This window comes from Cajanus cajan, chromosome 6 (genome assembly GCF_000230855.2).
Source record: "Cajanus cajan strain Asha chromosome 6, NIPB_CcT2T_4, whole genome shotgun sequence".
Lineage (NCBI taxonomy): Eukaryota > Viridiplantae > Streptophyta > Magnoliopsida > Fabales > Fabaceae > Cajanus > Cajanus cajan.
The window spans coordinates 61,763,818-61,778,703 of NC_138522.1; the positions used below are offsets into that span (position 1 = coordinate 61,763,818).

The 14,886-nt window shown below is 32.3% G+C and overlaps 1 protein-coding gene across 1 annotated transcript; it reads right to left on the reverse strand.

The window, feature by feature from the left end:
- Positions 1-3,296: 3,296 nt before the first annotated feature.
- Positions 3,297-9,926, reverse strand: LOC109797946 (calcium-transporting ATPase 4, endoplasmic reticulum-type). The gene is made up of 8 exons (XM_020358123.3): positions 8,015-9,926; positions 7,695-7,761; positions 7,214-7,335; positions 6,233-6,514; positions 5,749-6,126; positions 5,385-5,494; positions 4,414-4,642; positions 3,297-4,276 (listed from the first exon to the last, which is right to left on the reverse strand). Exons 1-8 carry the CDS (start codon positions 9,425-9,427, stop codon positions 3,707-3,709), a joined length of 3,171 nt encoding a protein of 1,056 aa, XP_020213712.1. The 5' UTR covers positions 9,428-9,926; the 3' UTR covers positions 3,297-3,706.
- Positions 9,927-14,886: the final 4,960 nt, after the last annotated feature.

The window sequence follows — 14,886 nt, forward strand, 5'->3', positions numbered from 1 at the left end:
TATTCTACTCCTGTATATATCAAAACAAATACAGTGGGCGCCATTGAAACAAAATTTTGAGCATGCAACGGAAAACTTTCACATGCATATATATATATATATATATATATTTCACACATTTTATGGTAAATGCGATATAACGTATTAAAATATTAATGAACATGATTTTTCGGTATATATTTATTTTGTGCCTCATTAATGGTGTATCATATCTAAATTAACTTTGAATTGAAAACAAAGTGAATGAGATTTATATGTTCCAACATAGACATAGTATTAGGTTTTGTTTTGGATGAAACTTGGTTCTGCATAACTTGCGACGATTGACGTACGTATGGTATTAGCCCCACCAGCTTGGAAGGAGCTTGGTAAGGTGTCAGCGTCGGGAAAAAATCCACAATGCATCCAACGCTACTTTTTCTTGTCCATGTTAACAAAATCGTTAATTGGATATTTGGGTTGTTGCATTTTAGTTTTATTTTGGAAACGTGGTGGAGTGATCAAAGTCTCAACCAAAAAGTTAATAACATCCAAGTCCAAGCACAGTTGGGAGATGACCAATCATTTACGCACAAAGCTCGTTTGATATGTTGGTTACAGCAAATTGTGTTATCCTTGTCAAGTGCTGAAACATAAACTGCGTGCAGTCAATCGCTTCAAATTGGTTTATTATTTGTTAAATGTTAGCTTTGGACTGATTCACAAAAAGAGGTCACCAAACACATCCTAATCCATATTCTCCTTTTGGCACGCATTCGATTCTATACGAAACCAAAACCCCACGTCGCTGATAGCACCACCAAGTTGATTACGTGGCCGAAACTTATTGCATGATGGTTTTCTGAATGTTGAATATTTTAAAGCAACAAATATATACACTAATATTATTCGTAATGTATAGCATAGTTTAGGTGTGGATGTTATATCTAACGTACTAGAGTGGAAGCGCTGTATCTTCCATCTACTTGGGTAGAGAAAAACACTTTTAGAAGAGATTTTTTGTTTCTTTTAATTTTTAATTAGTTCAGTCAAATTTTTGTTTTGGTGGAAATATTAATAAATTAATATTGTTCAGCCTAAAAATTGCACTCTAATAAATAAAGTAAACAATGTAAGACTTTCTATATCATCACTTTCCATGCATATTGGATTAGGTGATACATATGATAGAAAAGCAAAGGAGATCCTCATTCACAAATTATAGAAACAACAGAAATGAGTTATAAAATCTAACGTCATGTTAATTTTTATCTTAATAACAAATGTGATACTTTTTAATAATTTGTGCTCTTTAAAAAGAAATAATAATTTGTATTTTTCTCATTAGAACTTAATTTTCATGCGTGAACTTGTATTCGTCGATCCACCTTCATAATTATAAATATAAATTATTCCTCATTGAAATGTAAAATAAGTTCTTATTATATTTTTATTAAGACGTGTAATTGTAAAATGTTTAGTTTATGCTTCGGAAATTTTGAAATTAAACAATTTTATTATTCTTAGGTTTAAATTTCTTATTCAATTTCCAATTTTTTTTCTTATTATATTCTCTTTACTTATCTCCTTAAAAAATTATGCACTTGCGTTCTCACTCTTCCATACTTACACTTACCACTTAACATAGATTATATAGGTTGAATTTATCAAACTGATGAAAACATATTGAACCAATAAGAATATAGAAACAAAAGACCATATAATGATAAATACAATACACCAAATTTTGAGTCACAATTACATATATTTTTAAATTAATTATTTTATGTTTACATTTATAAATTAAATTTTAATTTAATCATAAAACACTGACATATTTATTAAAGAACTTTTTACATAATGAATCGGTCTAAAATTATTGTATCATTAAAAATTATTAATTTTTATGATAATTACTTTAAGAATCAAATATGTTTTTAATTCTTAAATTTTTGTCAATTTTTATTTTTAATTCCTCAATAAAATTTATTTGGTTTTAGTTTGTGTAATTTTTTTACATGAACAAAAAATCTCGACAAATGAAACCAAAATATTAATGGAAAAAAGTTTAAAAATTAAAAATAAAAATCAACAAAAAATGTAGAGACTAAAATTAGTGAATAAAATTTTTCAAAAAGTAAAAATAAAAATTAACAAAAGTTCACAACTAAATACATATTTAATTCTCACTTTAAAACACCAAATATGTTATTTCATTGGTTGATATTATAGTGGAAGACTCTTTACACATCAAAATTAACGTCTACTTCTTTTAAGAGTGACTTGGTATGTATTTAGATTGGAGTTTGTAAAATCGATTTTGGATAAACTTAATTCTAGTTAAAAATGTGTTAAGTTCATTAATTTATGACTGAAAATATTTACATGCGAAGAGATTTTGACATCATGAATATAGTATGGATAAAACAGACGAATACTTACGATTGAACAGATTAATATTAAAATATGTCACGGACAAACAATTATTGTATTTTAGCTTTTTCCACCTCTTAAAACGGCTAATCCAGCTAGGTCCAAAATGACCCAATCTGAAAGAGAATTCTAACATAAGAAAAATAGAATCCATTAGTCAAAAAGAAGAGGATGGAGTTAGCAAGAGGGTCACAATCGATCGAACTAATCATATGTCACCCTTCTCTTCACTTTTAATATTTTTGCTTGTCAGTTGCCTATCAATCTCCCCGTCATTCTTTAAACAGATGCAAGATGGTGACTTCATCTTAAATTGAAACAAACAATGGGACATCGATAGTACAGTTCCACTTTGCTTTCTTACAATGAAAATGCGCTCTAGAGATTATTGTTTGGAACACATCGTGCTCAAGCAGATACATATCATAAAGATCTGTGCACTGACACCGCGGAGACACTGAGTGTCATTCCCCCAATGATTTATGCACTCACATTATCGCTATAGTTGCTTAATTAGAATCGTGAAAGGAAGAAGAGGAGAAAATTGAGAAGTGTAGACTTCCCTCATTTTTTACATTGAAGGAGAAAAGGAAGAAATTATGTGAAACAAATAAAAATGCCATTTTTTTCTTAAATAATTAAAGAAAAATACTTTTATATATACACACGTACACTTCTTTTTTAAAAGAATAGAAAAAAATTATAAAAAAAATCAACTTTTCTTTCACTTCTATTCTCTACACCTAAACATGTTGATGAACTCTACTGAAATACAATTGCATTGAGTAACGCTTTCATCAATGATTAACTAAAGGACAAATTGCCGTTACTCTGCTTACTCTCAATTTTCCCACAAAAATATTTCCTTGATGCAAACCCACCAATTATCAAGGACAAATAGGATTACATTTCTCTTCTTCCAATTTTAGGATTGATCAAATTCCAACCATCTTTGCAAACAACTCTAACAAACAAGAAACTAGAAGCTGACTTCAGTCAGACAAATTTGAAAAAGAAATCAAAGGTTTTTCCCTTTTTCTGGTGAAAATCTTAAAAAAAGTTCAAAGAACAGGGGCAAAAAGATAATAAAAGATTAAAAAAAATCCAACATATAGTGCACCCAATGCAGGCCCAGTCATCCCTCATTATAAAATGGGATGAAGACTACAGTGAAGCCTAAAATTGCACTAACTTAAGATTAATTGGCGTTGAAGCCATCTCTTCAGTCTCGAGTATAATAATGTCCACATCGCTGAAGGATTGAGCAACTTTTCTAATGAGTATAGCATATCGTCTACTCTGTTTTTTGCTTTGATCTTCTTGTACGAGATCCACTTGTACACCTCCCCACAAATTTCAGAATCTCGTCAATTAGAATGACGGGTAATGCAACAACCAAAACCAAAAGCCACTCGTTGAAGCTCAGGGGCACGATACCAAATACCTGAGCTAAGAATGGCACGTACAAGATCAAAAAGTGCAGACCAAATGATACTGACATTGCCAAAAGAAGCCAAGGATTGACCCAAGGGGGCATTGTCAAAAGGCTTCCATCTTCAGATAGGGCATTGAGAGAGTTGAACATTTCAATGGCTACCAACACAGAAAGGGACAATGTCATAGCTTTCACTTTACCAGTCTGAAAGTAATCGCAGGGATTGTCGAAAGTGATAGTTTTAGCACCAGCAGTGAATGGAGAAGCAGTGAAGTTCTTCCATGAGGAGCACTGACCCCAGTTGGCAAGTTGGGAGTAAGTGACAAGAGTATGTCCATCCCCGCTAAGGTCAATACCCAAGAAGGAACCGTGTGTATACCATATGATGAAGACACCAACTGTAGCTAATCCGACATAAATTCCAATAACCTATGAAGTAATACATCAAGGAGAAGATTAGATATAAGTAATCCACGTAAATTATCAGCATTTGACACAAAATAAAGCCCAACAAAAGGTACACATGTACAACCGAAAGGGAAGGGAAAAAAAAAAAGGCAAATTACCAGATAACGGAATAAAATCCACAAATTAATCAATGAGTCATCGCTGCGACGAGGAGGCTTCTTCATTATATCCTTATCTGGAGGATTAAATCCCAAAGCTGTTGCAGGGGGTCCATCTGTGACAAGATTGACCCACAGAAGCTGGACAGGTATCAATCCTTCAGGAATACCTAGTGCAGCTGTTAAAAATATAGAAGCAACCTCGCCAATATTGGAAGAAATCATATACCTGTAAAATTAATTTCAGTTATAACTTGCAAGATAATATTAACTTTGATTTTAAACATTTTAGAAGGTTCTTCAAATACAGGTAACTGATAAACCCTAAAACCTAAACAAATATATCATGTACAAGGAAAATCATGCAATGCCGTTCAATATTTTGAGTGCTTTACAATCAGAAACTTCTGAAATACGCATTTTAGAATCGTTATAAGTTCTAAACAACAAAATCTCTACTGAAGGTTCTAGACATCAAATTCTGATGTAAGCACCTTAGGATTGATAAAAAAAGTAGTCTAGCAAAATAGGACCTGCTCCAACCTCATCATAACATATCAGTTATTGAAGACAAAAATAAATGAACACTGCTCCAAAATCCAGACTAAACCAAACAAATACAACTTGTTAGTCAATAACAACTGATTCCCATGTTTCAAACAATATGGGATAGACATAGTAAAAATACCTGATATGAAACCTAATTGTAAAGAAGAGTGTAAAAACTCAATGTTGAAGACAATTTTCATTGTACTTTTGAGCTATTAACTAAGCACAGATTGAAAGATGAAGTAAAATAGGAAATTATCATTTATTTACAGTAGTGACTTATGCACATAACTAACCAATAAATTAGATATTATATGCCAATTGCTAATCATCAGAAAGACCACCAATTGTGCAAAAGCCTATCGTAAAGTAACCACGTGTCTCATGCGTTGCATAAGTTATTTAAAGACAATCAGAATCACCTGATAAAAGCCTTCATATTATTGTAGATAGATCTACCCTCACCAACAGCAGAAACAATTGAACTAAAATTATCATCTGCCAACACCATATCTGAAGCTTCCTTCGCCACCTTCATTGGATTAACATGAGAAAAAAATGAGTTGCCACAAATAAATAACATTATTAATTGGAATTCTATAATCTAACTAATTACAATTATCAGTCAATGAGACAACACCCAACACATCAGATTTGAGTCAATACTTCATAACACAAGCATTTCCAAGATTAACATCTTCCAATTAAAAAACACACATCAACCACTAATGTTTACTTGTTAGTTATACCAAAAGCCACTTATTGATTACAATGAAAACACAATACCTCTGTCCCTGCAATACCCATTGCAACACCAATGTCTGCAAGCTTCAAGGCAGGTGCATCATTAACACCATCCCCAGTCATGGCCACCACCTCTCCCTCCTCTTTAAGCAGTCTCACAATTTCTTGTTTGTGCCTAGGTTCAGCCCTTGAAAACAAAAGCCCACCATTCTGTCTCAGATAGGCCTTTTTATCACGCAGTTCCATAAAATCTCTACCAGTTAAACTTTTAGAACTAATGTCTTCATCAGGTGAAAATACACCTATTTCACGGCATATAGCTTCAGCAGTGTTCTTGTTGTCTCCAGTTATAACCATAACACGAATTCCAGCTTCTCTGCAGTCTTCAATTGCTTGGTATACCTCTTCCCTAGGAGGATCCTAAGCACAATTCAATATTCAATTTCACAAAGTTAGCACATCAAACAGATATGAATATGATGAAAGTGAGAAAGCATGAAATATAAAACAAAAGCTCAAAACTTACCCTCAATCCAACCAAGCCAACAAAAATAAGTTCACTTTCAATAGATGAATAGTTGGAAGGATCAAGCAAAAGCTGGTGAGCTGGATGATCATCTTTTCCACTATAGTTATCAAATCCAGGGAGCTCGTCCTTGTATGCAAATCCCAAACAACGCAATGCACTAGTTGACATTTCATGAAGAGCTTGCAATATGAGCTTCCTAGCATTATCATCTAGTTTCACAATAGAACCATCACGCAACTGAATTTTAGAGCTCCTGTCCAGCACATTTTCTGCCGCACCCTACCAAAATGAGGGACCAATGCCAGTTAAAAATATTTCCCAGTGATGAGAAAAAAGAAATCAGAAGCAGAAAGAACAAAAGCAAGCTTAGGCTCATGTATGGATTGATCAACAAAAACTGCCATAAGTCCAACAAATATGCTTACAGGCAAAATGAGAAGATAATGAGATGAAGAATGATCTATCACACACACACAGACATATATAAACGCCCTTGTCATGGAATTCAATTTGGAAAACATTATCTGTTCATCCAACAGCACTCTGTTTGTACAGAACTGGTAATAAGAAAATTGTGCTACACCAGCTTTGACCCAACGTGTATAACTCCGGTTTTATAGACTTGCTTCTCAAAACATGTATTTTCGGAAGTTGGGATATTACTTGAAAAGTTAAACACTAATTTTTGTTCTCAATTTATTAGTAAATGGTGACAAGGAGTAATTTTTAGCTTTAGTTCCAGTGTAGATAAAACCAATTCCAGGGGAAGAATAAAAATACCTTAAATAAAGATAAAGATTTGATTTAAAAGAAACGTGTCTTCAATTTATTTCACAGTAAACCACGTGATAAAAATCATATACGCTTCCAACTTAACCTGTCTTGCCACTCCCCTAGTATTAATACATAGTACAAAAAACTGAAAAAGAATATAAATGAACTGTCTATGTAGGAAGAAAGGTAACAAAGAGATAATACCTTGACTAGAAGTGATGGTTTGACTAGACCAGAGTCCACAATAACACCCATTGACTTCCTATCACGGTCAAACTCAAGAGTACCAATCCGTCTGTCATGCTCATTCCACCATTCACAACAACCTAAATTGAAATTTGAAGGTAAAGAAAATTAATAACATTTATTGAATGTTTTCAAAACTAACTCGTATATGTGGCCTTTTTGCCGAGTTCTAAATCCATTAGAACAAACAAAAAAATAAAATAAAATAAAAAACTTAAGAGTACATGAAAGGAAATATCCTGTTGACCAAAGAAACATTTTACAAATATCTTTAAGCCTTTAATAAAGAATAGCAATCTTACTTTCCAGTTATAAACAACTAAATTTAAGAGAAAAAAGTCCTTTTGAAAGTGGCTTAGGTATATTCAGAGGAGACATCAAACTATTTGCCTTGGTAAATCCACACAAGTTTTGTCACATACAAACTAAATCAACTTACGTAGCAATGTGCTTCCCAATCCCACATCCTTGGATCCTTCAGGAAGGCCCATCTTCTCAACCAAAACCTGGAGTCCCATGAGAGTACAAAAAAACTGTCAAACTCCTTTACTGTCTAAAGCCAAAGAATTCACATGAATGGATTAGAATGAAATAACCTAGGGATGGTTAAAAATAACAAGAAAAACATAGCTAAGTTGATACCGCTAATCTAGAGCTCAAACTAATTATTCAAAAAGATACTTCCTGCAGTGGTAAAGGTAAATTGCAAACAGTGAATGAGAAGTGTGCCATACATATCAAATAAATAGGGAGTTTTACCTTTAATGCTGCTTCAGTAGGCATTCCATGGGCAACAAACTTATGCTCTGACTGCGCAACCCCAGCATCATTACAGACCGCAGCTATTTTTGCTATCATTTGAAGATTAGCATCCAATCCACCAGTTGGCCAGTTCTCTATTTGTCCATCAGCTGGATTGTACGTAGTTCCTTCCACCTTGAATGCTCTTAGTGTATCCATGTTATGGCCGATAGCAATTAATTTTGACACAGCCATTTGGTTAGTAGTCAATGTCCCGGTTTTATCCGAACAAATCACAGTGGTACAACCCAGAGTCTCCACACTCGGTAGCTTCCGAACCAGGGCATTCTTCTGGGCCATCTTGCGAGTCCCTAGAGCCAGGCAAGTCGTGATGACTGCAGGCAGACCTTCCGGAATAGCAGCCACGGCGAGTGCCACAGCAATCTCAAAGTAATAGGTGCACTTCTCAAACGAAAACTTGAAGTTCCTGGGCCATCCATCCACAATTTCCCAGGAAAGGAAGTACTTGACATTGATGAGCCAAACCAAAATACATATCAGTCCAATTATCATGGTCAGATTCTCTCCAAACTCATTGAGCTTCTTCTTCAAGGGGGTATCCTCCTCACTCTGAGAGGCCACGTGTATCTGTTTGTGCACCTTCCCAATCTCAGTGTCCATCCCGATCTGAGTGACCAAGCAAATGCAATTCCCGTTAACAACAGTGGTCCCCGCGAAAACCATACACTTCTTCCCCTGAATATCAGCATCCTCTTCAACAGGCTTGTTAGTCTTATTCACCGCTTCACTCTCCCCAGTCAAAGAACCCTGCTCCAATCGTAAAGTGGAACTAATCAATTGCACGACACGCATATCGGCAGGGACCTTGTCCCCAACCTTAAGCTCCACTATGTCGCCGGGAACGAGATCCTTCGCCGGCAAACTAGGGATTTTGGCGCCATCACGAACCACCATCGCGTGCTCCGATTGAATCTCTTTGAGCGCGTCAAGCGCCTTCTCCGCATTGCTCTCTTGCCACACCCCAACGATCGCGTTCACGATTAGTATGAGGAATATCACCAGAGGCTCCACGAACGCCGTTATCTCCATCTCGCCGCCCTCGTCGCCGTCGTACCAGGCGAGCACGAAGGATATGATGGCAGCGGCGAGGAGAATCCTCACGAGCGTGTCGTTGAACTGCTCAAGAATCAGACTCCATATGGATTGCCCCTCGTGCTTCTCCAACTCGTTGAAGCCATAGATCTTGCGGCGATTGTCGACCTCGTCGTGACTCAAACCCTTCTTCACACTGACCTTGAAGTGCTCCTCGCAGTCGCTCACGTCCTTGGCCCAGGCCTTGAAGATTTCACGGTCCGAAGCCTCGGAACTCGTGTTCTCCCGTTTCCCATAATCCTGGCCTCCCTTCCCCATTCAGATCTAACTAAACACGGAGAAAACAATTTCTCGATGAAAAAATTGTTTCTCCCGTCAATTCATAAACGAAGGAAAAACTCGGTGGAATCTATGGAGCTCTCGATGCGGCGATCCTAATAAGAAACCCTAATTGGAAGTTTGGTGAAAGTAAGAAGAACTTATAGGTAGTTGGCGGAGAATGAGACGACGGCGTTTAATTATGGAAAGGAGAATTGGAGTGTGAGATCGCGAAAACTAACTGGAGGTTGGTTTGTTGCTCTGAGATGAGCGGAAGGGACGTTGGGTTGGGTTGGGTTGGGTTTCTCGTGAGAACTGAAAGTGAGAAAAAAGGAAAAGCATGAAAGGGAAAGGTTTTCAACTATGCAACGCCACACGCATCGTAGAATGTGCTTACCCAGTAAGCTAAGCTATTGGATGGAATTTGTTTTGTGCCACAACTTTCTCTCTCTAGTTTAGTGCGTGGCTATGCTAATGCTGACCGGCCATTACTTTTCATACTGGTTTAGGCTTATACTATATATAATATACTAGTATTAGTGTGGGACGAAAATTCGTGGTACCATCCTACCAGATTACTATGGATTTCTTTCTGTTTAATTACCATCATTTTTTAAATTAACCAATAACAGAAAATTGAAATTGAAATTTTCTAACAATGACTTGGCATCCTTTGATTGGCCGTTGTGTTGCATGTGTACTGTCCAGTCAGCAGTTGCGGTCTTAGGTTACATCTCTCACTGCAAAACTGTAGCTTCATCTCGAATCTTCTTCAATAATTTATTTTGACCGATATGTTTTTTCTTCTTGTATTTTTTACACCAAAATTAATGAGAGCCTAATTTGTTTGGCATTGGGTTATTTTAATATTTAGATTATTAATTAAAAAAATTATCTTATTTGATGTTTACATTTTTTATTATTTATTATTTTTAAAAATAATTTATAGAAAGAGGAAGTACTTTTTTAACCAATATATTTAAATGCCATTTGAATGATAGATAATAAATAATATCTTTTAATTAATTATTAAAAGATCATTTTCGAAGTGTAATTATATCAAAATCAAATTAAACCCACTTACCTAAGGATAATAAATCGGAATAGATATACCAAAGATTTAAGTTGTTATGATTATAATATTATAATATTTTATAAGGATTAAAAAAATATTTTGATATCCGAATCAAAATATATACCAAAGATTTAAGTTGTTATGATTGTAATATTATAATATTTTATAAAGATTAAAAAAATATTTTGATAACCGAATCAAAATACAAATGCAAATTATGAAACAAGTGTTAAAGGTTGTCAAGTGACGTTTGCTCTTACTACTGTAGTAAATAAATAATTCAGAATCGTAGGGCGCAGTTTTGATATGAGCTTTCGCGGAATGTTCATTGTCACAGAAATCAATGAATGGGCCCATGAAGTCAAAATTGCAGTATTACAAGATTGGTAGAATTTATTGACCACGATAAAGGGTTTGGTAAAAAAGTTTACTATATTTATATATTTTTTGTGCAACATGGATATGGTAGAAAAAGGACAGGCAAAATTATTATTTTAATTTTTCATTTAACTGATATTTTATTCTGCATATAATTAAAAAGGACATTTAAATTTGATGTATATAAATAAAATGGATCGTTAAAATTTATATCGTAAATTGTTGAGTAAGTGAATTTTTTTTAATTATATTTGTGTTATAAGATTTTGTGAATTGTTGAGTAAGTAAATTTTTTTTATTATATTTGTGTTATAAGATCATGTGAATTGTTGAGTAAGTGAATTTTTTTTATTATATTTGTGTTATAGGATCATGTGAATTGTTGAGTAAGTGAATCTTTTTTCATCATATTTGTGTTATAAGATCAAATGATATAAGGTGTTAAATTTTAATGTGATACCAGAGTCTAACCATTCAATTTAATTTAATATGATGACTTTTATTCATTCATTAAAAATCGTACGTTTTATTACATTATTATTATTATTATTACTTTTGTAATTACCATAATCATCGCCATACATCATCTTTATCATTATCGTCACCACTATAATTAATCAACCAACAATAATAATGATAGTAACAGTAAGAGCACCTTCAGCGGAGGGTGCTTGTGCTGTGCCTTAAAAATAAGCAACGGAGCTTATTAAAATCTCTCATTGGAGTGATCTTACGTGGCATTTGAGTTGCTTAAAAATTTGTCAGTGTTGCTTGTACAAGGCACGTTGCTTAGCATTGAGGAGAGAACTCTGATTGGCTAAAATGCATCTACCTGGAAAATGGTTCAGATTTAAGAAAATAAATTTTTTTTTGAAAAGAACGTAGCTCATCTTCGTCTCCTCCGACACCCTCCGCGCATGACCAGAACGGCAGCCGGCGACCACCGCGTGACCAGAACGGCAGCCAGAACCACCGCAACCACCGCGCCAGAACCCCCTGCGTGCGACCCAGAACCCCTCCGCTTGCCCCTCCGCGCGCGACCTCCTTCCCCCGTGCGCGCAGCTCCCACCAGACCCCCTCCCCCTGCGCGCGGCTGCCGACCGGAACCCCCTCCCCCACGTGCGTGGCTCAGTAAATAGAGAGAAAGGGAGAGCGTTCCTTTGAGAATTTGAGAGAAAGAGAGACCGAGGAGAAAAAAATGAGACGTGTGAGAGAAAGAGTTGTTGCAATTTTTTGATTATTGTAATTTTTTATTATAATTTTTATTATTATAATTTTATTATTGTAATTTTTAATATTATTTTATTATTGTAATTTTTTAATTGTAATTTTTATTATTGTAATTTTTGATATTTTTTTATTATTGTAATTTTTTAATTATGTAATTTGTTTTGTTAATTATTTATATTTATATATTATTTATAATAATTAATTTTATAAAAATATCATAAAAATGTAGTGTGAGGTGTCAAAAAGTGTAGTATGAGTTGTAAAAAAGTAGGGTGCTTATAAGCAATTCTCATTGGAGCAAAAATTGTAAATATATAGTATGAGTTGCTTATGAGTGATATGGCACAGTGAGACCCATTTAAAGTGATTGGGAGTTGCTTATAAGCAACTCCCATTGTAGATGCTCTAACACTACAAGAAAAATGTAAATTTCCGACGGATATGGATCCGTCAAAAATTTCCGACGGATTTATATTTCTGTAGGAAATTTCTGACAGAATTTTCTGTCAGAAAATTTCCGTCGGAAATTTCTGACGGAAATATAAATCCGTCGGAAATTTTCGATAGAAACTTTCTGACGAAAAATTCCGTCGAAAATTTCCGACGGAATAATAAATCCGTCGGAAATTTCTGCCGGAAAATTTCCGACGAAATTATTTCCGACGAAATTTTCTGTCGGAAATTTCCGACGGAATTTTCCGTCGGAAATCTTATTTTTAATTTATATTTTAAATTTCTTTTTTTAATTTCTTATTTTTAATTTATTATTTTTAATTTCTTATATATATTTGTAGTATTAAAAATTTTATATATCTTTTAAAGGTATAAATATATATTATAATTATTTATTACAAGTTTTTTATATCTACGATTAATATTAAAGATGAAAATAAATTAGGTTATACTATATTTTATTATAATTTACTTGGTTTGAACCTAACTTTCTTTAAAAATATATATTTTAAGTGTGACTTATTTATCTATCATAGATAATTTTTAAATATTTGGGTAGAACTACAATCATATAGACTTATTTTATAATAATTTAACACTATTAAAAATATAAAAATCTATATGTTAAATTTATAAAAATAAAGTTTAATTTATTTATGATATAAATCTGTTTTTAATATCTAATATATATTTTTAAATGATAATTTATTTTAAAATATATCTTATAATAACAATTCTAAATGGAATATAAATCTTATGATTTTTCTTATTTTGATTTTTTTAATCAATGTATACAATTTTACTATTTTGATTTTTTCAATCAATGTATACAATAAATAAAAAACACAAAAGAAAAACATGCATGCTACAAATTTTATTTTATCAAAAAATTATTTGTTTTAATATATTACATTATATATGTGAATATTAAGACATATATATATATATACATATATATATTATAATTAAACTTTTTTTAAAAATTAATTCATTATTAAGAAATTTTTTTTATCACATGAGAATTAATTTCCTTCAAAAATTTGACAGATATCAAATAAATAAACATTTTTTTTGAATCTATATATTTATTTTATTAGAATATAATTTTTATTTTTTAAAATATATTATTTTTTAGATAAAAAATTATGTATATGTCAAATAGTAGTGAGGGCAAGTGCCTTACTATTCCAAACGTGCAGCTGTCGCTGTATATATATGTATGTGTGTATATATATATATATATATATATATAATATAAGGAGTTATAATTATACCGGTGTAACTTTTACTAAGTATTATGCTGCTCTATAACTTTATATTAAATGTGAATTTTGTAAATCCAACCGTTAAATTGAAAGTTCATATCACTTTATACGTGTATATCAAGTTTTGTTAAAATTGAACAACAACTGGAAGATAATCCAAGTGTTCATATTTTAGTGTATTTTGAAATGAATATATTACATCAATTTTGTTTTATAAAAATGAAGTATCAAATCATCTTGGATTAATATAAAGTTTTGTATATATAATCTATAAGAGATATGAACTTTCAATCTAACAGTTGGATTTACCAAATTCACATTTAATATAAAGTTATTGAGCGGTGTAATACATTGTAAAAGTCGCATTTAATATATATATATATATATATATATATATATATATATATATATATATATATATATATATATATATGAGGGGGGTTATAATTACAATGGTATAAATTTTACTAAGTGTTACACCACTCAATAACTTTATATTAATATGTGAATTTTGTAAATTCAACCGTTAAATTGAAAATTTTTTACTCTTAAATCATATATATATATATAGACACACACACACACACACACACACACACACACATATATATATATATATATATATATATACATGAGGGGAGCTATAATTACAATGGTATTAATTTTACTAAGTGTTACACCGCTCAATAACTTTATATTAAATGTGAATTTTGTAAATTCAACCGTTAAATTGAAAATCTTTTACTCTTAAATCATATATACAAAATGTTATATTAATTGAAGATGGTTTTTTATAAAACAAAATTAAATCTGTCGAAAAATTTATATTTTTGATGAGAAAATTTTTGTAAGAAAAGTTATATTATTGATAGAATATTTCAGACAAATTTATATTTGTCAAAAATGTAAGAACTGGTTTTAAATTTGATATGAAAATATTATGATATAATTAGATAAGATTTTAAGTTAGTATTTTATTAATGGTTGATAATTAAAAAATAAAACATGGATAAATACATTATTTGAATTTTATATGTTTGATTTAAGATAACTTACAA